Source organism: Penicillium crustosum (assembly GCF_028827405.1).
Source record: "Penicillium crustosum strain IBT 35664 chromosome Unknown utg000002l_segment0_segment0, whole genome shotgun sequence".
Lineage (NCBI taxonomy): Eukaryota > Fungi > Ascomycota > Eurotiomycetes > Eurotiales > Aspergillaceae > Penicillium > Penicillium crustosum.
Genome location: NW_026623123.1, coordinates 5,648,177 through 5,671,111, shown reverse-complemented (window position 1 = coordinate 5,671,111; position 22,935 = coordinate 5,648,177). Strand labels below are relative to the sequence as shown.

Here is a 22,935-nt window from a genome sequence, read left to right as displayed (position 1 = left end):
TGTAAAATTATGATTGTCCTCTTTCAAGATACAAACCTTCTTTTAATAATAAAAACTTGATTTGCCGAGACGAGACTAAGATCAACTGTATTCGGTTTCCAGCCCTATGACCGGACTTCCCATCGTACAGTCGCCGGCTGCACAGGACGTGAAAAGAGGGACTAGAAAGAAGTCAGCCATATATCCACATCGACCCAAGCCAAAAGAAACCCTTTTTGAAAAGACTCACCGAGTAATCCGTGTCCGGCACCCCTTCCCTTCCCTCAGGATTGAAAAACCTGAACTCCCTCACAAGCGTAGCAACAATCACCTCCAAATTAAGATACGCAAACTTCTCACCAATACAACGATGTCTACCGGCCCCGAACGGCAAGTACGGACTGCGCGTTCCCTTAGAGACAGCCCCATACCCATAATCCACCGTATCAGAAGAATCCTCAACCTCAACCCGACTCTCCCAGCGATGCGGATCCCACCGCAACGGATCACGGAAATACCGCTCATCCCGCGCCGTAACACCAGGCGAAGAGAGCAGCGTATGAGACGGCGGAACAACAAACTCAGTCCCAGGCACCGGCATGGGATTCTTCACTTTCCGCATAAGCGTATGAATAGACGAGTGGATACGCAGCGTCTCTTTGATCACATTGTGATGCAATGGAAGCTTATCCATATCCTTGTACTGCAGCGGCGGGAGATCAGCACCCAAATTTTTGATCTGTTCAGCATACAACTTCTCCGTCATCTCGGGCTGCGACGCGAGTCGGAGAAGGATCCAGCAACTAATCGCGGACGACGAGTGTTGGCCCGCCATCAACAATGTGATCATTATATGGGCGATCTCCTTGTCTGGGATTGGAGTCCCGTCGCGGTACACGCAGCGCATCAGGTTCGAGATCATGTCTGTGCCTTTGGCTTTGTCCCTGCCGTTGACGTTGTCTTCTTCGCCGGCTTCCCGTCGCGCTTGGATGATGTCCAGATAGATCTCGCGCATACGTCCGTGTGCTCTATCGCGCTTGCGATTGTGAGGCAGTGGTGCCCAGGGGAGCATGAAGTTTATTGGGGTGAAGCCTAGGTCGAGGTCGTGGAAGAGCTCGGCGAACTCGGAGGTTAGCTTGGAGCGTACTTCTTCGCCTTGGAGGGTGCGGGCTGCTGTGAAGACGGTTATCTCGGCCATGGCGGCGGCGAGGTCGACGGTGCCGGATTGACCTTTGAAGTTTGGGGATGATTTTATGTAGGCGCTTGTTTCGTCGGCGATTAGGGGGACGTATGATTCTAGGGCTTCTTGGCTTAGCCCGTATTTGACGAACTGGTTCGAAAAGATTGGGTATTAGCTCTGAGTATGGGAGGTGTAATGAGTGATCAGAAGGATATATACCTTCTTTTGCTCCATGAGTTTGGAGTTGGGACAGTCGTAGACAACATCAGATCCGAAGACGGGTGTTGTAAGCTTGCCGTAGACTTCTTCGGCGTTGACGTCCTTCAACTTTCCATTGAGGATAAACTCATTGCCTTCAATGCCGAGGTAGACAGTTGTTTTCTTGCCTAGAAGTATGAATGTGAAGATGTCGCCGTACTAGGTGTGTTCGTTAGTAGGTGTCGTCCTTCACTTTGGAAGTATCAAGGGCTGCAATATATACACACTTTGGCACGAGAAGCGAAGAAGAACTGGTATGGATCCATGCCATAGGCAACTGTACTTCCAATGAAAGGAACCCAGTGAAAGACAACAGGGGGCTCTTTTCTGTTGTAAAAGACAAGCTGGTTGATCACATTGAGGACGATTGACACCAGAACAAGTCCGGAGGTGTAGTATGCAATGCACAGGATCTGACCTGTTACTAACGGGATGATATCCATGATAGTTTCCTTGAATATAGATTGGATAAACAAAAAATGAAGGGGTTTTGGAGTCTGGAGTCTGAATGTATGCTGCATGAGGCCATATAGTTAGGGTTTTGTAGGACAAATCAGGAGGCCAGGATTGGCGATTAATCATCCGGTCAGGCCATCCAACCCTACCCCGGAAGTCACACCAGCCGACAGCAGGAATGGCTGCCAGGGGCCACTCTTAGGCAGCTGATTTGTTTGGGATCTACAGGAAATAGTGGGCATAGTGGGCTGTGATGACCATGTAAATGTGTGGTATTGGCTACTCATATCAACATGATGGAGCAAAAGTGCAGTGCAAGAGTCAAAAGAACAGAAAAATAAATTATGTCCAACCTGATCGCTGTAATGAAAAACTATAATGCGAACGCCGAACAACCATGGAGCTAACCGTCATAAACATAAAAGGTGAAAAATCATAAATTAGCCGTGGATGGCGACCTCTCGGCTCTCCCACATCCGGCGGATCAGCATGGCGTTGTCGTTAATCTGGAATCCTTCGTCATTATCACCACTCAGGTCACGCGAAGCTTCGGCTGAAGTGGAGAGGATGCGATGAGATGGATCATTAGACTTGGCAGCCTTTGCGGTATTGAGAGGTTCGTTGTCTGTCGCTGGGTCTTCAGAAGCGGTGGAGATTGGATTACGCAAGTGGGACTTAGACGCAGGGCTTGAGCTGAGGCGACTGGGTCCTTTATCTTGCTGCAGAAGGGGCAGCGAAGGTGCTGATTTGACTGGTTTGCCGAGAGCTGATCCGTGCTCCGCTTTGTTGCCTCGGAGAATATGACGAAGACGAGCGAAGCTCTGGCCGGTGGGAGACTGGAAACGTCGTACGACCGTCAGTTCTAAGGATGTCTTCTCATACGCCTTGCGGATATGACGGGTTTCACTGTCATGTCCTGCACCACCCGCTCGACCGTCGCCGTTAAGCCCCCTGCCGGCGTCATAAGTGCTGTGGCTAGCGGCACTAAACGTTGGGTCGATGGCAGACGGCGGAGCTGCTGCAGTCACTCCATGGTTATCAGGAGGAGAGTTATTGAGGGTGGCAGTACGTTGAAGCCAGAGCTTCTGTTGAGTGCGAGAAGGCAGGTCTGCACCACGCGGCCGCGCAGGAGACGCAGTCAATTTAGCCGCTGCGGTGTTCGGAGAGGGCGGCGTCTGTGGGTGGTAGTGCGGGAGGAACGATGAGGGGGTATTCGGGTCTGAATCGGTGCGAGAAGATGCCTGCATGCTATTCTTGTTGTTCAAAATGAACCTCGAGACTCCATTTTCCATGGAGGATGAGGTGGCTTGGGGTTGAGAGCCTGGCATGCTGGCCATGCTGGTTGTAGAGAATGTGCGCCGAGAGTTGTCCTGGCCAGCAGCCAGGTTGAGAGATGCGCTACTACGTGATGCGGGATTGAGATTCGTGGCTTCTGGCTTCACCATAGCCGAGATTGAGGACATAGCAGGGGGCGCCTTGGATGAGTGCGTAGGACTTAGGAGGCGGGTTGCTATGTCTCCCTGTTCAGTGTGCTGACTAGACCCGTCGGCTTCTTCGTCCGAGTCCTGCTGTTCGGCTTCCTCATCCTCATCATTATCCTCATCTAGTTCAGTACGCTGTCGGACGAACTTGGTGGTGATCGACTCGGGGAGACTGGTCGCTCGAGGCATTTGCGGATATGGTCGCTTGACAAAGGTAAGGTGGTCGACAAGAACAGTGCTATTGTCTGCGCTGGGATTGGATGGGGCCACCGAGTTGCGCCTCGTACTTTCGGGTGACTGTGTGGTATCTTCCCACTCAGCTTCGTCGGTCTCGTCATCCCCCAGTTCAAATCCGACCGTCTTTTTCTTTACCGTGCCAGGGGCCGGCCGCTCAGTTACCAACGCTTTCTTCCCAACGGCTGATGGATTCCGGCGCAACACAGGAGTGGAATAGTTTCTCCTCATGGAAGGATCAGTTGTATGACCATCCACAACGTTATCCCATCGAACGTGTCCGCTTTCCTTTGGACTCGCTATTGGAGTAGCGGGGGCTGACTTCTTGCGTTGATGATGCCGCCCAGCAGTCTCGGGAGCTAGTTGGAATCGTTGAAGTTTGTTAAAGTTTTTGCTGGTGGAGGGGTTGCGGTGGTGATTGCGAGCACCAACAACATGGGCACGGTGCGGTTTATGATGTAGAAGTGCCTTCTGGGAGTGGGACAATGATAGGTCACTAGGATTAGTGCTGCGCGTGACAACTGCATGGGAGGACACGGCACGGCGACCGAGACCCGGGCGCTTGACAGGGGAAGAGGTATTTGAGGCGTTAGAGGTAGGCATGGCGGTAAGCGAAAAAGCCCCCAGAGGAGCCACAGGCGGGTAATCAGCTGTGCTCACGGAGCATAGAATGTGGGGATTGGCCGAGGCAAGTTGATCCAAGAGGTCTCACGGCAGATTAGAGAGCATGCAAGCAAAAAGCAATGAAGACTCAATAGCTGAAATCCGGGTTACACCGGTTTGAACCACCACTGAAAATGAATGAAAAATCAAATGGAATGTGAAAAGAAGAAGAACAGGAGAGAAATCCGGGGGGCGAATTAGAGAAGTGAAGAAGAGAGAGGGTGATCTCGCTGTCTTCGGCGATTAAGGAGCGGGTAATAGTATTGTGGAATGCCTCAGGCAGACGACTCTGCGCCAAAAAGGTTATAAAATGGAACAATTCTGTTCCATCTACGTAGTGACGATAGTTTTGTATTTTTAGGGGGATTTTTCTTAGAAAAATAGGCACCCTTGAGAGTGCATCTAAAGAGCCCTAAATTATATTGGAGATAACTATTGGCAGTCTACATAGGCAATATCCTTTCGTGTACTCCGTATACATGAGATCTCTTTATTCACCTACTTCAAGCTACACATTCAATCTGCTAAAAGTCTTAGGTATCATTGGGTGAAGAAAACAAACAGATAAAGCCATAGATAACGCCGAAAACAAATATAATTACGCTATAGCTCAATCAAGTTTTCCTCCACTGGCCGTGCTGGTTGCTGGTAAGGCGGCTGCGAATTCTCCTGTGCATACGATCCCGGTTGTCCAGCGGTGGTTGAAGGATAAGCAGATGGCACAGCGTTTGGGGGGTGTTGGGGTTGAGACTGTGGCGAGTAATAGTAAGATTGAGAAGGGCCCGTTTCCTGCTGATGAAGTGCTGGCACAGTAGGCGGCGCCGAATAGCCTGACGATTGTGCATACCCGGCAGATGCGTGTTGATCGGGCGCGGGGGTAGGACCGCTGGGAGGCGCACTGGCCTGATACTGAGAGTCCTGGTGCATAACGGGTGACGGCTGGTATGGGGGTTCTGTGCCGGGTGACTTGGCTGAGTCTTGGTCGTGTGGTCCGGCGTAATATTGAGCCGGAGCACTTGGTGCTGCGGTATTGGCATAGTTATTTGGAATGGCGTTGTTAGGTGAAGGTGAGCCAAGGGTCGAATGGGTATTTCCACCCCAGGTGTGGCCGTGAGACTCATTCGTGGGAGCTCCGTGTTGAGTTTGTGAAGTGTATGCGGAATTCTGGAAGGCGCTAGGTGCACCTCGATATCCCTCGTTGTTCACATGATGCGATGCATAGATGGTAGTAGGTGGGCGGGAGCTGTCCATTTGAGTGCCATAATAGAAATTCTCGGCTCCACTCTGGACATCGGGAGCATGAGTAGGGAAGGATGGCTGAAGATTTGGGTAGTGCGCCGCCCCAGGGACAGCTCCATGCCCAAGGGTGTGTTGGGAATAGGCACTGGTCAGACGCTCTTCCAGCATCCGATCATAGTAACGTACAACCGTAGAGAGCTTCGCATGGAGATCCAATAATGTATCTGTGGCGATTAGCTTGCGGTTCTATACATAAAGATGGTAAGGCTGCTGAACTCACCATGTTTACTCATGGTCTCTCCATAGCTTCGAGCTAGCTTTGGTCGAAGGGAACCGATACTCTCATAAAGTTCCTGAATCTGCGGCTCTCTAAGAATTGTGCCCGGCGGTTGATGTTGGAGCCGATCAACCAGTGTAGAGAAGAGATGAATATTCTCAGTTTCAACGGGGGTTAGTTCGTATGGATTTTTAGTCAATGGAGTGGGCGTGCTGGAGGAATCGCGTAAGGTAGAACTTGGAGTGGGCACGTTCTTCAATGCGGCCGCATGGTTTTGCTTGTGCTGTTCCATATCACGCAGGGACGCTTCAATCGCAGCCTTGAGATCCGCATCTTCCTCGTCAACACTCTCGAGCGCTGGGGCGGGTTTCGCAGGTTCCGGGGCGTTGCCTGTCTGCGGTACAAACCCCGAAGATCCTCTACCCTCGGCTTCATCGAGACTCATTTGCAACGCTCGACGCAAATCCTCATCAAATCCCGTATCCGCTTTACCAGCACGAGGTTCCATCGTGTTAGATTTGCTGATGGAGTTGTTTTTGAATGCGGATCGATCCGAAATTCCCGGTGGCGCAAATGACTTCGAGGTTAGTTTGGCATGACATCCATCATCTACTCTGACCGGCTGCAGAATTCCAAGATGCGGTAAAGGAATGGTCTTGCTTGAACACTGTGCGTCGAAAACGTTGCCGCAGTTACGGCAGTGGTGTTTGCGATTCATAAAGCTGAAGGCAGTCCGACATCGCATGCAGACTTCAGAGTCGATCCACTCTGGAGGCTGAGACAGATTCACAAATTAGCTTCTGCTTCAGAGCGAGGGATTTAAGACACACTCACTGCGCTACTCTCCAGCATACTGCCGCTCATTTCTGTCTTTGGTGGAAACTGGTATCCTTCGCTCTGCAATTTGCGATATGTCTCGCCCAAATACGTCAAATCCATACGGCCCTGTGCAGCCATGGCCCAGTTCTGAATAAGTTCTAATATTTTCCCCTGGACCTCGGCATTAAGGGGAGCGCCTTCAGATTTCAGCAATGAGACAAGGTTATCCATGAATTCTCGAGAAGCGATCTCGGCCAGGAAATGGGTGCCTCCGTTTTTGACACATGTATCCGTTAACTGGAGGGGCAGGCTTATCAGCGCTTGTTCCAAGCCTATCATCAACCAGGGAGTAATGTTTCACCTTCAGTGTCGCCAGCTGAATATTGGGATTCCTATTCTCAAGACGCCGTTTCAAAGACCTCATTCCATCCTTGGGCTGAACACTCTTTGATCGAACCATATCTGATATCTCCAGGTTGAGCGCAATGTCTTCCCTAAAAGCCAGTTAGCCACATGATCATTTATTTCAGACAATCCCGGTAGGTAGCCTCGGTCCATATGGGCCTGATAACAGCATAGCAATCGAAACTCACAGGGAGGAAGCTGTCGCCCGCTCGATCTGCTCATCGAGCGGCGAGGTTGAAGAGAACCAGCCTGCCATGGTGAAGGCTAAACACCGGAAGCGCGTGTAATATCGAAGGAATACAGATCACAATAGTGTTGCAGAAAGCCAAGACACTTAAATGCAGCGAATATGAAGATCAGGCTGTTAAGTTGGAGGAGGAGCTTCCAGGCACCTCAATAATAGTGACTAAGCCCCTGGCGTCATAGGCTGGGGGCGGTGAAGTACTGTCATCTGATTACCCCAGAGGCATCCCGCATTGTGTCCCTGGATCTGTCCTCTTTACTCTGGTCTGTCTTTCGTTATTTGTGTTTGTTATTTGGACTTGATTAACTTTTGGGCGGGTCGGTTACGCCACTGGTTTGGCTCTGCTTTCTTTTATTTTTTTCCCACTGGTCTTGGACATAACCATGCGCTAAGCCCGCTTGTCGCTGCCTGGATCTACCATGTCCTCCGATGCGGCGACTTTGCCATCTCCCCCAAAAGTACCACCGTGGAAGGACAGCCGGCGTTCTTACTCGGTGGGGGACGACATGAATTCCAGCGTACAAGTCAACGGACCGGATTCATATCCCAAGGGCAATGCCCCTCACATCCCACCGCGGCGACCTCGGTTCCCCAATATTAAAGACCTGCAAGACCAGGCTGCTGCGTTAAACGTTAATGACACTACACCGGTATGTGCTGCACTTGCTGGAAATTGTACCAATTATTTCTTCTAACAAGAATCGTAGCTTAGCATTCTCTTGCCAACGGCTGCCGATGCAATCGAAAGGGCCAGGAACCTCGCAGATGACGACTACAACGACAAAGCCTACGTCCAGTACCTTCGTGCTTCCGAAATTACCATCAATCTTATTCCCCATCATCCGGACTATCGAACCGTCAGCCAACGCCCTGATTGGTACAAGGAGTTCGCCGACCTAGTGAAGGCAGTGCGGTCCAAACAAGGCACTATGGATGCGATCAAGCGGGAAATCATCGAGGATAATCTGGTCAGTGGCATGCAGCCAACCGGTATATTCACATCCCGATCCCCAGAACAGATTTCTGTCACGCCACGGGGCCGTGAGAATCGAGAGTCTGGAACAAACTTAGCTAGAATGCCAAGTCCGACTGAGTATCAAAGAATGCCCGAGACAGAGGCACGTCCGCAACGATTTTCCAGTCCTCCAGATGATATGCTTGCGCAACGTTTTGCCAAACTCAAGGCGTCTCCGCCCTCCAACCAGTATGGGTTGGGAGCAAGTACTGCTAGCCCGGGAAGTCCAATTGTAGGATCTGCAGGGCAGACCCCACTTCATCCGTCGAATATACCCCTTGGGACACACAGCTCCCCACCGCCAAGACGTCCATTGGGGCCTCGTGGTATGGGATCTTCATCCAATGTACCGATCATTCCACCGAAGCTCCCGCTTAATACGTCGTTACCACGTGCCCCGGACCCGGCCTATAGCCCTGTCTTCACCGTGCCATCAAAGCCCACGTCCAACCCCCGAGAAGGTCAACGGAGAGCACGCGATCAGGCAATCCAAGATACTCACAATTCAGCAACTCACCACGTGTCAGTCCAACCCGGGGAGGCTTTGATGAGAATCCGTATAGATCTATGACACCCAATGGCTTGAACTCGGCGCGAGAGACGCGAAGCAACTCTCCTGATTTACCGTACAGCACAACCATAACTGCACAGAGCCTCCTCGAAAATCTGCGGAAATTTAATGTGTTGTTGATCGATGTTCGGGCCCGAGACCAGTATGATAATGGTCACATATATGCAAAATCCATCATTTGTATAGAACCTGTGGTTCTGAAAGAGAACGTTTCTGCGGAAGAACTAGAGGAGCGACTCGTTGTTTCACCGGAACATGAGCAGGCCTTATTTGAGAAACGAAACGAGTACGACCTTGTGGTTTACTATGATCAAAGCGCCGATTCTGTCAGCTATCTCGCTGGCTCGCCGGTGGGGACGTCGGCCCCCCCATTTGAGGGCTCTCCATGATACTCTTTACGAGTTCAATGCATACAAACCGTTAAAGGCCGGGCGGCCTCCGGCTCTCCTGCTGGGTGGATTGGATGCCTGGATCGATCTTCTAGGGCAACAATCCCTTGCGACATCCTCGACTGCTGCTGTCATGAGTTCTCTGCAAGCCAGAAAGCCCTTGCTTCGACCAGGTCGACCCCTCGGGAGAGTGCCTACCATGGCTAGTGCGAATTCAAGCCTTGAAATTCGGAAGAGACGACTACGCGAGTTCACTCCCTTGAATTCGAAAGAGCTGTCCGAGTGGATGGAGAAATCCAAAGTCGAGGAGATCGACACGAGCACCTATACCGAGGAAGACTCACTAACAGAAGAACCCGAGGAGACGGGACCAGAGCCTTCCACTCCATTTGTCCACACATACGAGGCTTTCTTGCGTCGTTTCCCTGAACCACACGATGTTCAACAGTCCATGACACACGCGGATCCCCGTCCTCCCCTTGCCGCCACTCCAAATTATGCTGCACACATGTCAGTGGCCCCCTCTCGACCACCCCCTGCTCTGCCTCGTCCCAGCTATAGCGGCGTCTCCGATGGACGGCAAATCCAACCCCATTTGCACCGACAGAATTCGGCGAGTCGAACAGCCCTGTATGCTCCAAGCTCCCGCCTAGATCGCCTCAAAATTCCACGGACTGGATTAACCAATTTCGGTGTGACGTGCTACATGAATTCTACCATTCAATGCCTCAGCGCAACGATTCCACTGAGTAGGTTCTTCATCGACAACCGATTCCGCTATTATGTACAAAAGAATTGGAAGGGGTCTCAGGGCGTTATGCCGGGACTTTACGCGAACCTAACCCGGTCACTATGGAAGAACGATGTCGAGGTCATCATGCCGACCTCGTTCCGGAACTTCTGCGGACGCTTGAATCGAGAATGGGCCATCGACCGACAGCAAGATGCCAAAGAATTCTTTGATTTTGTGGTAGATTGCCTCCACGAGGATCTCAATATCAACTGGCAGCGAACTCCGCTTCGACCTCTCACCTTTTCAGAGGAGATGCAACGGGAGCGAATGCCGATGACTAAAGTTTCCCGAATTGAATGGGACCGATACTGCCACCGAGAAGAGTCTTTTATCTCGTCCCTATTCGCAGGACAGCATGCCAGTCGATTGCGCTGCACGACCTGCCGACAAACATCCACTACCTACGAGGCCTTCTACAGTATCAGCGTTGAGATCCCACCAACCGGTGCCGGTGATATCTACCAGTGTCTCCGTAGCTACTGCCAGGAGGAGATGCTGAGCGGCGACGAGGTCTGGAAGTGCCCACACTGCAAATGCAAGCGAATGGCAACCAAGCAGATCATCATCACGCGCGCGCCCCAGATTCTCGTTGTCCACTTCAAGCGATTTTCTGCATCCAAGACCCAAAGTGCACGGAAGATCCACACACCTATCGAATTTCCGCTTCACGGTCTGCGCATGGACGATTTTGTGATTGCTCACCCTTCGCCTCCCCCTCCGGAACCCGGTATGCCGCCCACCACGGGGGCTACGATCCCGCCATTTACTTACGATGCCTTTGCCGTGCTACGGCATCTCGGGTCTTCCATGGGCAGCGGGCACTACATCTCACTGGTGCGCGATGCGGAGCGGCAGTGCTGGCGGAAATTTGACGACGATCGGGCCACGGACTTCAATCCGCGGGAGCTTCGGCCGCGGGAGCGGTTGCAGAACGAGCAGGCGTATATTGTGTTTTATGAGCGAGTTCCAGCGAAATGAGCGTTTTGATTTCTAGCACATTGTCATGATCAACGATTGGATAGAGGCTTTTTTTTTGGGGTGTATATTATTATGCACACATAGTATTATGGAAATTTTATACACAGTATTAGAATTTTACTTAGTACAACATATACTAACTCTGTAGCTATATAACTAACATGATGTAGTATGTATGCCATCTTAATTCCGCCAGCGGAAAGCGGATACCGACGGTGCTACCCGAGAATTGGTCCCCGAGGTTACGGTTAATCAGGCAGAGTGGCCAGGCAGTTGCGTTTATAGATGTACTCTACTTACTCTACTTACTCTACTCTACTACTATAGTCAATTAGAATACCATACGTAATATCCTATATACTCTATAAAATCCAAGTCTTGAACACTTTCAAAGGTCATGCACCCATCCAGGCCAGATCTCCCCCTCCTTTGGACTCTAATAAGCGGCCCCTGATTCGTCACCCCCAGATCCTATCTAGCACAACATATACGGTGTGTGTACCAAAAGAGTATCCGATTCAATTAAATATAAAGTGACCAAAGTTGAGATAGAAAGTCCTAGAAGAGATACTATCCAATTAGAAATCTCCCTTTTTCCCTGATTCCCCCTCATATAAGAGTCGGGTGTAATTCGCGGCATCAAAGAGTCCCCCGGTACCTGGGCTCCACAAGAAGAGACCGCCCAGCCGCACGTACCAGATACATTTTGGGGGCGTTCTTTTTCTTCGGTTCCTTTTTTGGCATCTCCTTCTGTCTGTTTTCCTATTTTCCCTTTCTCTTCCTCTCTTTTCCCTCTCTTCCCTCTTTTCCAACACCCGAGCTACTTTTGGGACCGATTATTTCCCTCCGAAATACCCCGTAAGTGGTTCTTCCTATCTCCCAACATTTCTCGGAGCTATTTTCTCCTATCGCCAACTCCACTCAACACATCCCCTCCTTCACTTGTCTTTACAGAACCCTGTTCACTGACCGCCAAATCTGACTCAGATATCTCAATTCACCATGTCTGAAGTCAAGCAACTCACCTTGCAGGAGGTCTCCGAGCACAACAACAAGAAGGATCTCTACCTGATCATCAACGACAAGGTCTACGATTGCACCACATTCGCCAACGAGCACCCGTACGTTGTCTCCATATCTACCCACTGCCACCGAATCTAGAATCCCAATACCCAAAGCGAAAGAACAAAAGCGAGAATAGGAGAGGAAGAAACAAAACAAGAAAAAAGGCCACCTCAACCTATTATCTTCACTCTCGCATTGCTTGACCAACCCCAGATTCAACCCCAGAACCAACAAGCTAACCAATCCAACAGCGGTGGTGAGGAAGTCCTCCTCGATCTCGCCGGCCAAGACTGCACCGAAGCCTTCGACGATGTCGGCCACAGTGATGAGGCACGCGCCCTCCTCGACGACGGCATGTTCGTCGGCGACGTGAAGCGCATGGTACGCAACCCACCCTAAAACATCCCAACATCCCTCCTACAAATACATATTCCCCCCCCCGACACACTCCATGTGTCCCCCTTCTACCCTCGGCACCCTCCAACCCCACGCAAATCACATGCACCAGTAACTAACAATCTATCAAAAATAGCCCGGTGACCCCGTCCCCAAGGCCAAGACAACCACCAGCTCAGACTACTCGTCTTCCTCCTCCGCCTCCGGCTTCGGCGTTGGCCTCTACGCCGTCATCCTCATCGGTGGCGCTATCGCATACGGCGCATACAACTACCTCCAGGCTCAGCAGGCTCAGCAGCAGTAAACTGGCCGCAGTGTCCAGGGTATTTGTTTTTGCAATTAGATGACTATGAGAGGACTGAATGGGTTGTGCGTGGTATCAGAATGCAAATCTGAATCCGAGATTTAAAGACCCGTCTTTTCCATATGGATGGGGGAGTCGCTATGGCTAAAAGAGCAAAGAGAGCAAAGAGCGTTTTTTTCGAGTTTCGGGCATTATGAGTATTCATCTCTTTTTTTATATATTACCCTTTTTTTTATCTATATGTATTGTCGACATACCTTCAATGTTATTGGATTAATCCTTTTTTTTTTTTTTTCGGAATTGACTATATCAGCGTGAATGTATGTGTGATACCTCGGGACTTGGAATATTGAAGATATCATAATCAACAAAAGCCACCTGGGCATCTGGCCAAGCGGGCTTAATACCTTAATACGTACATACGGGCCTGAGCTTAATACGGCAATTGCCGCAGATCACCGGCGGAGTCCTTTACTCCTTTAGGGACGACGATCCGGTGTCTGACATTCCCCTCATCTCCTCATCTCTCCAATATCTCTCCAATATCTCCAATTCTATCTTATGGTGAAAGAGATTTCCAATAACCCGGAGACGAGAGGAGGTGAGGGGATATTGGGTCCGAGCTTGGCTTTTCGACGGCGTTCGATCTGGTTCCTCTTCTAATAGGGAATCTAGATTGCAATCTATACGATGGCATGTTCTGTTGTAGATTGGACCTACATAGATAACCTTGGAAAGGTGATAGAACCCAATTACTGCCTAGATTGGAAAGCCACCTGGGCAATACTCTGTCTCTTTCACTAAAGAGTCAAGTCCATCAATTCCTTGTAGACAATCCGAGTCAGATCTGGGGAAAGTAGCTACAGGAGAAGCAGACACAGTATGATGAAAAAGGCCAAGAAGCAATAAATGCGAAAGCAAGATCAAAAGAAACTCTTTTTAAAAAACCAATATTCATGAAAAAATAGATACCGAAGGAAAAAGATGAAAACAAGAATTGAAGGATAAAAAAGAAAGCCAAAAGAAAAAGAACTAAAATGATACTGTTCCCGCTCGCTCGAAGTTAAAGCAGAGAAGGGTGGTTGTAAAAGTCGGTTTCTCTATGTCGGATCAAAAACCACTGTCGCAATAACGACCCATAACCACTCATCGCGTCGCGCCGTGGAGTCCATTCTGCACAGCCTCCAGGATCATCTCCTTGGCCTCTTCCAACCCGCTGGCGCTACCCCGGATTTGAATCGCTTCACCGCGAGCCTGGTCCTTGGGCACGTTGATACGGCAACCGGTCTTCTTGCGGATAGCGTTGATCTGGCTGCCGCCCTGGCCAACGACGAAGCGGTAGGTTTTGGGGTCGGGCAGGATCAGGTAGCCCGTAGTGGATTGCTGGGTTGCGGAGGCGAGAGCCTTCTCGATGACAGCGCGGGCCTTGGTCACATTCTCCGGGGTTCCGCTGAGCACCCAGGGGAAGGGGCTTGAGGCAACATCCGGGGTGTTGTTGTCGACAATGGTCCAGGAGTGTGCATCGGCGGTGACGCTGGGATCATCGATGATCAGGGGCATGTCGGTGCCTTCAGCTGTGGTGCGGGTATCCTCAGCGGCAGAGGGGGCAGGCACGGGTACGGACTGGCCGGCGTGGTCGACGGTGACCTGGTGGTCGTTGCGCAGGCGGCGGAAGATGTGGCCATTGTCGGCGAGGACGTGGTGCAGGTGGCTGGGGACCTCAATAGTCTCCGCGTGCTGCTCCTTCAGCATGGACTGGAGGTGCTCCTTGGCGCTTTCGACGGCGCTACTAGGACCCTTGAGCTTCACATCGGTACGGCCAGAGCCTTGTTTGGGGATATCGAGGGTAACGTTGAACTTGGACTCAATGCCACGGCGGGTGTCGCCTCCACGGCCGATGAGCATGCGGTGCTGGGCGGTGGGGACGTCGATGATCTCCGTGACCTGGTCCTGACGCTCCTTGACAAACTCTTCAATCGCGGCGATGATGCTCTCCACGATCTTGCCGTTGCCCTCGAGGCGGATAGTCGATTCGGTGCTTTCAGGGCGGGGGAAACGGACCATTCTAGCGGCGCTACCATCAGTGGGGCCACCAGCTTCGGTGACAATCTTGCGGATGTTGGCACCTATATTAAGTCAGTAAATGAAAATAAGCATATCACTTTGCATGAAAACATACCGCCTCCACCAATCAAAGCCTTGTGGTACTTCTTCTCAACCTCAATGGTCTTAGTCACAGTCGCATCGAACTCGCTAGCCCGCTGCTGCAAGATCTTCTTGGCCTCAGCAACCTGCTGCTTAGTACCCTTGACACGAATCTCCACACGGCCAGATGCATCCGGTGCGTCGTTGGCGTTAGGGACATCAATCTGCGCGCCGGTATCAGCGCGAAGCTTGTCCATCTCGCGACCACGTTGGCCGATCAAGGATGCGACCTGGCTCTGGGCCACAGAGATGGAGGCGGAATGGCCGTGTTCAATGACATACTGCAGCAAGCTGAGGATCTCGTCACGAGCAGAGTCAGCGCCCTTGCTGGGGCCCTTAACGAGGACCTCATCCGGAGCCTGCTGAGTACGCTGGGGACGAGCACCACCAGCATCGCTGCCGGTTTCCGTGGAGTCATCATTGGCAACGGTTGCGCGGGGGAACTGGACACGGACGGAATAACGATCCTGAAGACGGTTGACCTGGTTTCCGCGCTGGCCGATCAGCTCACGGTGGTATTGGGCGGGGACCTTAAGAATGTGAGTGGTCTCATCTTCCAACTTCTTGCCCATGTTGATGATGCGCATGCGGGTAGCATCCGCCTTGGCCTTGGGTCCCTTGACCTCGACCTTTCCGTTCTCCACCTTGATATCAACATCAAACTCCTCGCGGAGCTTGTTGATGTTTTCACCACGCTTGCCAATCAGGAAGTTGGCATACTTCTGGGGGAAGTCGAAGCTAGTGGTGTAACCACGCTCCAGATCGTCCTTCTCCTGCTCCACAACGAAAGCCTCCAGCTTGGCAACAAGCTCTGCCACCAGGGCCGAGGGACCACGAAGGGAAACCTGGCATTGGGAACCCTTGGCATCACCAACAATAGCGCGCACAGGGATGCTGTCCTCGCCCTTGGCCTCCTGCTCGCGGGTGATGAATTTACGTGCCTTCTCCTGGTATTTGGCAGGGACGGAAACGGTCTTGGCAACAATGTCAAGCTTGTCTCCGAGGGCGCCCAGGAGGAATTCCTGGGCCTCTTGGAGACCCTTCTCGAAGGCTGCAACATCTGCGGGGGAGGGGCGCTGTCTGGGGACCTCAAAGCGAGAGGCAGTTGAGGAGGGGCCTTCGTAGACAAGAACAACTTCGGGGCAGTTGATGTCATCCGGCACCATCAGGTGGACGCCATAGTCACCCTGGAGGGCGCTGGCGCTTCGGTCACGCAGGTACTGGTGGAAGTACGGGTCTACAGAGACGTGGCGGAGTCTAGAAGGCGGGAGAGCCTGGACTAGGTTCATGATATCGGAGCGGGCACGAATGGTGTTCTTGCCGTCACGGGAGTACACCTCCCAAGTGACGGGTCCGCCAACGCTAGGAGGAAGCGCAATGTGCGCATCGTAGGTCGATTCGAGTTCCTTGATGACCTGGCGGCGACGGAGGTACTGCGAGAGAGCGCTTGCGTGGGCATTGGGACCGGCGGGGGCATTGGGGTGCTGGCGGGACAGATCAATGCTAGCCATCTGCATGCTTGTCGCAAGATCCATAGCGTGTTCAATACCAGCCTCGATCTGGTCGAGGGGACCGGTGATGGTGAGGAACTCACTCTCATCGGAGGCAGGGGGGCAGGACAATAGCACATCCAGTCTGTGCAACGAACTGGTGCAAAGCATCAGCCTCATTGCCCAGAATGAACTGGTGCTGGCCACGGTTGATGGCCAGCTGGCGCAGAGTAAGCTGCTGCTGCAAGTGGGCAGCCAAGCGCTCAATCTCAGCCCGAGCCTCCTGTGCGGCAGCCCGTTCGCCGGAAATCAAAATGTGCTTATCAGGCACGGGCACGAACTGAACTTGACCAGGGTTAGCCTCCTGAGGAGGGGGCTGGCTCGACCAAGTATCATAGCGCGGGACATTGATCTGCGCCTTTGTGCGCTCTTCAATGGCCCGCACGTTGGCATCATGTGCACCTGCAATGAAGGGGAAGAACTCAGGAGGGACGGTCTTCAATCGGAAGCTCATGTTTGAGCCGCGCTCCTTAACAATTGCCTCGATCTCACGGCGCGCCATCTCCGCGGCCACGGCATCTCCCTCAATCAAAATATCAATGGTATCATCGTCGTCATCGTCGGCACCAGCGGCGTTGCCGTCGGCGCGGGGGACCTGAACACGGGCACCGGTGCGGGTCTGGATATCCTGTACAACGGTACCTTGGCGGCCAATGATGTGAGCGCGCGCAGATGTGGGAATGGGAACACGGACGGATTGCTAGAGACGAATTGGTTAGCCTAGATACTTGCTTTGTGCACGTGCAATCCACATACCTTAGATCCAACCTGCTGAGCCACCTCGCGGAGAGCCTGGCGCACTGCATCTACGGAGCCCTTTCCTTCGAAAATGATTGAGCCACCGGGACCACCGCGCATATCAACATTGGCCTTTGATCTGCGGGAGATATCCCGGAGGATATCGCGCAGAGGCTTCTTCATCTGTCCACGGGGTTGCATCTGGGAGGGTGCTAGGCGCAGCTGCTCCATGTGCTTTCCGGGGAGGGCCATGATACGGGGGATCTCTGTTCTTGTGTCAAAAAATGTGTCCAATCCGGGGGGCGCTCCAAACTAATCCACGTACCCATTGACTTCGCAGGTGAGCCATTTGCGACAGCAGTGGCCGCGGAAGGCTTCTTCGCACCCCATGTAGCAGCCGCGGGGGCAGCAGGCTTCGGACCGCTGCCTAGAGCTGGGAACAATTCTTCGGATTGAACGTCGAATGCCGGGGCCTTTTTAGCGGGTTTAGAGGCGGGAGCTGGGGAAACGGTTTGCGCGAGGGTGGTAGACTCGGGAGTATCAGCATCAACGAGGAGGGGCTGATCAGGTTGCAGTGAGGTCGGAGGGGGTGTTTGAGGTCCTCCTCGTCCACGGTTTCCTCCACAGTGGGCTTGTGCGCCTCATCGCGGGCGTGCTGCTGTTCCAACATGGCGGCGAGGGATCCGCCGTTGGCAGAGGTAGATACTTCCGAAGCCATTATGAGAGATGAAAATTGATAAGGTAAATCGGGGTTGGAGACAAGGTTTAAATGAGCTATGCACAAGATCCTGCAATCAACACGGGCCCGGGTCAGTATGCAATCACGACAGATCCAGGCGGATCAGGACAGATCACCGTAAACCCGGATGCAATCAATGGCATGACAAGGACTTGGAAATAACTCACGGGTGAACTTATGTCCTTCCTCTTTTGTAATTGAGTGGGATATATAGCTTTTCAGGAGAATGCGGGTGCAATTCAGGAAAATGCAATGGCGATTTGGACTGACAAAGCGCCAAGTATCGAAAAAGAAAGAAAAGAAGGATACAGGGGCTCAAAGAGAGGAGCCACCTGAAAAGAAAAGTGAGGAGAGGTGGGAGAGAAGAGGTGAGGTGAGAGGTGAGAGAGAAAAGAAAGATCGAGAACCCCGGACAATCCAGAAAGTAAAGTACACAAGAAAAGGCCAGCTCGAATCTCCGGGGGAGTTTTCTCCGAGTCCGTGACTACACTTTGCACTTTGGAGTCTTTTGACTCTTCTTTTTTTTTTTTCTTTTCTTTCTGGAATTGATAGTAATAGTTATTGAGTTGAACTTCGGATATAATATTAATAGCTGTAATAGCTGTTCTTCACTCTCATCCGGGGATGTGCCAACGGAATTCCATTCAAGTCCACCGAGGCAATCGCAGAGCATTTATAAGCAATTTCAAGAATAACTGAATTCATACATCAGTTATAATTCATTCTCTTTTATATCATCCAGAACTAGATTCCACACGTGGCCACAGGGCGGCAAGTGGCCAATTGATGATGCACGTCACTGTGGCTACAACTTGGTATATATATATATAGGGGGGGCTGATGATTTTCAATGACCTTCAACGACTTCCAATAATATTCAGCCATTTTAAATGTAAACAATGATATGATCTGCTTCTGCAGCCCCACCAAAGAGACAATATGCTCCCGTAAAGCTTAACTTGGATTTCTAATGGCTGAATCTTATGGATATTCATTTGGATTCTAGGTGCTATGGTTGACGTTTTCGTAGCATCTGTTGGATATATGACCCAGGTTATCCACTGTGGCAATATCTCCGTGCCGAAGATATCGGATAGTGTTCGTCTGGAGTTTGACCTTCGGCTGGGCTTTTGGGACGATTTTTACCCAAAAAGGGTGTCACCCCATGATGATATACATAATTTATAATATAAGATTTGACATTTGAAGGGTCTTAGATTATGCACTAGGCGAAATATCTATGGGTATTAAGGTACTATAAAGCTGAAAGATATATCCAGGTAATCTTTCTAGTGGCCTTTCTAGCTGTATTCCTAAAACACCTTTATTGATATCTTATTTGGTATCACAATCCCTGCCTTGTCAAGCTGCTGGATTTCTGCATCAGCTTGACCATAGACACGTGCCATAATTCGGCTCCGTGAAATTCGTTGTTCTTTTGATCCGGTCCGGAAGTATATATTGCTCCATTTTCACCAATTAAACCAACAAAGCACCAACATCAGCAGCCGGTTATTGCTGTCTACTTGGGCGCACTACCAGCCCAATTATTTGCATCCCATTTGCCAAAATCCAACAACTAGTCCAGTCACCCCTGCGTGGCATCTACGGGTGCCTTCGCCCTAGGCTTTACGAGCCAGAACCGGCAGCTTGTAGTCTATGTATGTAGAGAAATCCCTCTCGTTGTTAAGATACTTGAGAATCTCCTTCTTTGTCGATCTTCGGAAATAAAAGCCTCACTGGCTACAATCTAGATGCCTGATAGGATTCTTCTGTGAGGTTAGCTATGTATGCGGGCCCGGCCGCATTCCTGTGCGGTCTCACCGGTTCGATTGTGGACATGGTGGAGACATACTATGCCAGTGGGCTTGCCAAGATTATCAAGGAGAATTGCCCTGGCATAGAAAACATTCTATCTTAGAATTGGTGCTCCCGATCTTTGAGTTGGGTATACGGGCACTAAATGGAACCGGGGGGTTTTTCACAGCGTTACTCGCCAAATGCACGTGAAGTGAAATGTTGTAGATATCCAAGCAGTCAATTGACCCAAATGAGAATGTAAGGGCCACATTATATAATTAAGAGTCGCCAGACACAAAAAGCGCATCATGACAGACATCAAGATGGCATGGGTATCGATCAAACGAGTGCAATACCTCCAAAAGTATGAGCTCAACCATGGACAATAGAAAAAAAAAGAATGTAAAAGAAATATGTATCGGTGTCGCGGGCCCGCGACGAGAAGTATGTGCATTAAGTGGCCTTGACGAAAGGCCAGCCGTTCTCCCAGCCGAGAACGTTCCACGCGTACCTGTAGTTCGCGTTGTCGGATACGGTGGTGCTCTGCTTGGTGGCAAGAGGGTAGTAGTGGTAGTACATGACCACACCGAGGTCCTTGTCATTGACCACACCAGGGCCACCGGGTCCGAACACCTGGCCGTGGCTGGAGAGGAGCATGGTGCCGCCGGTCTCCTTGCAGGATTTTCCATCGGCATCAACCTATAAGATAAAAATGTTAGAGAGAGTGTCTTTGCAAATGCACCAGAGGATTGGAAAACATACAAAGTCACCAAGACCGGTGGAGGATCGGCAAACACGAATGTGGTACTCAGCACCCTCAGCTGGGAATGTCTTTGTGTACTTGCCCGCAATACCAGCGGAGTAGAGGAGATAGTAGTAATCGCCGTGCTTGAACTCGTATGAACCCTCTTCGCGGTGGTTGAGGGTAGCATTCCAGGAGATTTGGTAGGGAGTTGCGCTGCCAACTTGCAGAGGAGTCTCCATCTCGACCTGGAAGATATCGCCCCAGAAAGAACCAAAGTTCATATAGTTCTTGCCGCCGATGGTGATCCAGGCGGGATCGATACGGTTGTAGTTGTCGTTTGCAGGGAGACCAACAGAACCGTGGTCTGTCCAGCTGCCAGGTTCCATGGTCTTGGATGTTGCTACACCGATCTGTGAGTTCTGAGTGCCGATCTGTGATAGGACGTAGTACATATAGTACTGGTCGTTCTGGTAGTGCACATCAGGGGCCTACAAGGTGAATTATGTTAGCTAATAGACATGCATATTATTTCCCGAGCGTTTGAGGCTTTTCTTACCCAGATATTCGTGCTGTCCACGTTATCGAGGGTAATCTTAGACCCATTTGGCAACGCCGAACCAAGGTCTGTCCATGGACCCTTCACTGACGGCGAGCTATGAGTGCTAACACCGGTGCCCGTCGAAAAGCGGTAATATTTCCCATCAGACACACGCTGGATCATGGCAGGGTCATGGGCCCAGCAGTTGCCTGTGCAAGCACCCCGGTTGGGGTATGCGCTGGCGAGGGCAGTAAATAGAAGCGGGACGAGACCAAACATTATGTATAAACAGAAGGGGGGTCGGGCTGTGAATAAAAACATTCTAGGATGGAGGAATTACGTCCAATTTATGTTGATTTGGTCTACACCATTCGCAGCTCCCCCAGGTTGGGGCCCGAAGTATGACCATTTCGCATATAAACAGCTCGCCCAATCATCGGCTATTACCCCCTGCACATCGTATCTGGGAGATGTAAGGTGCATGTCAGTATTGAGCCCGGTCTAACTGTAGTCGGCCCCGAAAGGGATGAGCTCATTACCGAGCTCTAAGGAGTCCTGCTCCTGTGGATCCTTGAATAATAATAATAAAAACAAATGCTTGCTGCATAAACAAAGCATTACCATAGTGTCGAGTGCATGCACCTACTGTATAGAATTTTTTTTTATCTTTGTGATGTCTCCCATTGTACAAGGCGCAGTCAATACAAGTTGTGTTAGCTTCACTCGATTTGATCTTTTGCATATATCCTCAACACGAGTTACACCGATGACCATCTGACCTAAAAGTCTAGAGGCTAAAGGTCTCGGCAGCAGTCTCGGCACTAGGAACGGGATAGCAGATGTGTTGTTCGCTGCATGTGTATGCTGGTTCCACATTCCCATCAGCAAGGGAGAGAGCATCTACCCCAACGCTATTGAATTATATGTGAGAGCTTCAAGAGAGGTCAAGCATATTCGAAATTTTAATTCCATCTTCTCCTCTTGTTATCTCCAGACAATGAAAATCATGGAATATATCACATCTCATTAACTTGCGTGGCTTGATTCTTGTTTACGCCGGGTGGATGATCTGCACCCATGTGGACCAACTGCGGACGATATTAAGCCAATCACCTGGGAGGTCCTGTGCGTGAGATCCAACACTTAGCTCAACTAGTATTTGAGATCGAAAGAAGCTAAAGAAAAGAGTGCGTGTCATGCGCATTCGTCAGAGTCCGTGCATATGGTCAACTCTCTTCATCAAAAAGCGGGGGACTTCGCCATATTGACAGTGAATCACATCAGGTGTTAAAGATATTCTCACTTGATCTGACCCGAGGAAATGGGGGATTCAATCTGCACGACGAAAACAAATTCCCCGATATAACACGTCATCCGCGCTATAAATCGCCCGATCAGACAACCGTGCTGTTGAGCCCCTTTGGGCCTCGCTTTGGGCACAGCGCCCGGTGTAGATACGTTGATTTTAATCATAGCAGGGTTTCTCTCAAGTAATCATGCTCATGCCAAGAACACTCAGCTAGGCTGAGTCTCAGTGTATATATGTAGCGACTGGACTTACCGCTAGTTATATTGGAGATCCGCGTCAAAGTAAGGCGGGGTTGATCTGGGGGCGGACTGGGGTAATTAGGGGTGGCTTATGAGAGCCTCTTGGTAAACCTGATCAAATCAGCATTGCACTGCCGGGACAGGGCTGAGCTCTGCTAAGAATATCCATAGATATCCCACCTGGGTAGAGCAATGCGGACAATCAACGGGCGTAGAGACAATGTTCCTTGTTCCCTACTCGTGTTTTTCTATCTTTCTGTCAGACAATGTGCCAAATTTCAATTTATCTAAGTCATCACCGTCTTATACTTATACACGTATATTGG

The 22,935-nt window shown here is 50.9% G+C and overlaps 8 protein-coding genes across 8 annotated transcripts; 3 read left to right on the top strand and 5 right to left on the bottom strand.

Annotated features, from left to right (window-relative positions):
- Positions 1 to 47: 47 nt before the first annotated feature.
- Positions 48 to 1,938, bottom strand: N7487_005651 (cytochrome P450; the record flags this gene model as incomplete). The annotated part of the gene is made up of 4 exons (XM_056873398.1): positions 48 to 161; positions 230 to 1,309; positions 1,379 to 1,576; positions 1,645 to 1,938. 4 exons carry the CDS (start codon positions 1,936 to 1,938, stop codon positions 105 to 107), a joined length of 1,629 nt encoding a protein of 542 aa, XP_056731118.1. The 3' UTR covers positions 48 to 104.
- A 375-nt stretch (positions 1,939 to 2,313) lies between these two features.
- Positions 2,314 to 4,191, bottom strand: N7487_005650 (uncharacterized protein; the record flags this gene model as incomplete). The annotated part of the gene is made up of 1 exon (XM_056873397.1): positions 2,314 to 4,191. One exon carries the CDS (start codon positions 4,189 to 4,191, stop codon positions 2,314 to 2,316), a length of 1,878 nt encoding a protein of 625 aa, XP_056731117.1.
- A 663-nt stretch (positions 4,192 to 4,854) lies between these two features.
- vps27 (ESCRT-0 subunit protein VPS27) lies at positions 4,855 to 7,247 on the bottom strand (the record flags this gene model as incomplete). Its single annotated transcript, XM_056873396.1, has 5 exons — positions 4,855 to 5,714; positions 5,771 to 6,542; positions 6,602 to 6,883; positions 6,948 to 7,080; positions 7,180 to 7,247. 5 exons carry the CDS (start codon positions 7,245 to 7,247, stop codon positions 4,855 to 4,857), a joined length of 2,115 nt encoding a protein of 704 aa, XP_056731116.1.
- A 407-nt stretch (positions 7,248 to 7,654) lies between these two features.
- On the top strand, positions 7,655 to 8,821 carry N7487_005648 (uncharacterized protein; the record flags this gene model as incomplete). Its single annotated transcript, XM_056873395.1, has 2 exons — positions 7,655 to 7,885; positions 7,943 to 8,821. 2 exons carry the CDS (start codon positions 7,655 to 7,657, stop codon positions 8,819 to 8,821), a joined length of 1,110 nt encoding a protein of 369 aa, XP_056731115.1.
- A 306-nt stretch (positions 8,822 to 9,127) lies between these two features.
- Positions 9,128 to 10,981, top strand: N7487_005647 (putative ubiquitin C-terminal hydrolase; the record flags this gene model as incomplete). Its single annotated transcript, XM_056873394.1, has 1 exon — positions 9,128 to 10,981. One exon carries the CDS (start codon positions 9,128 to 9,130, stop codon positions 10,979 to 10,981), a length of 1,854 nt encoding a protein of 617 aa, XP_056731114.1.
- A 1,002-nt stretch (positions 10,982 to 11,983) lies between these two features.
- Positions 11,984 to 12,746, top strand: N7487_005646 (cytochrome b5-like heme/steroid binding domain-containing protein; the record flags this gene model as incomplete). The annotated part of the gene is made up of 3 exons (XM_056873393.1): positions 11,984 to 12,102; positions 12,298 to 12,427; positions 12,579 to 12,746. The coding sequence occupies 3 exons, from the start codon at positions 11,984 to 11,986 to the stop codon at positions 12,744 to 12,746; spliced, it is 417 nt and encodes a 138-aa protein (XP_056731113.1).
- A 1,146-nt stretch (positions 12,747 to 13,892) lies between these two features.
- N7487_005645 (putative RNA binding effector protein Scp160) lies at positions 13,893 to 17,957 on the bottom strand (the record flags this gene model as incomplete). Its single annotated transcript, XM_056873392.1, is given in 6 exon segments — positions 13,893 to 14,872; positions 14,926 to 16,586; positions 16,600 to 17,201; positions 17,258 to 17,505; positions 17,565 to 17,738; positions 17,771 to 17,957. 6 exon segments carry the CDS (start codon positions 17,955 to 17,957, stop codon positions 13,893 to 13,895), a joined length of 3,852 nt encoding a protein of 1,283 aa, XP_056731112.1.
- Positions 17,958 to 20,183: 2,226 nt separating this feature from the next.
- Positions 20,184 to 21,360, bottom strand: N7487_005644 (uncharacterized protein). Its single transcript, XM_056873391.1, has 3 exons — positions 21,080 to 21,360; positions 20,541 to 21,011; positions 20,184 to 20,477 (listed from the first exon to the last, which is right to left on the bottom strand). The coding sequence occupies exons 1-3, from the start codon at positions 21,338 to 21,340 to the stop codon at positions 20,232 to 20,234; spliced, it is 978 nt and encodes a 325-aa protein (XP_056731111.1). The 5' UTR covers positions 21,341 to 21,360; the 3' UTR covers positions 20,184 to 20,231.
- Between the last annotated feature and the right edge of the window lie 1,575 nt (positions 21,361 to 22,935).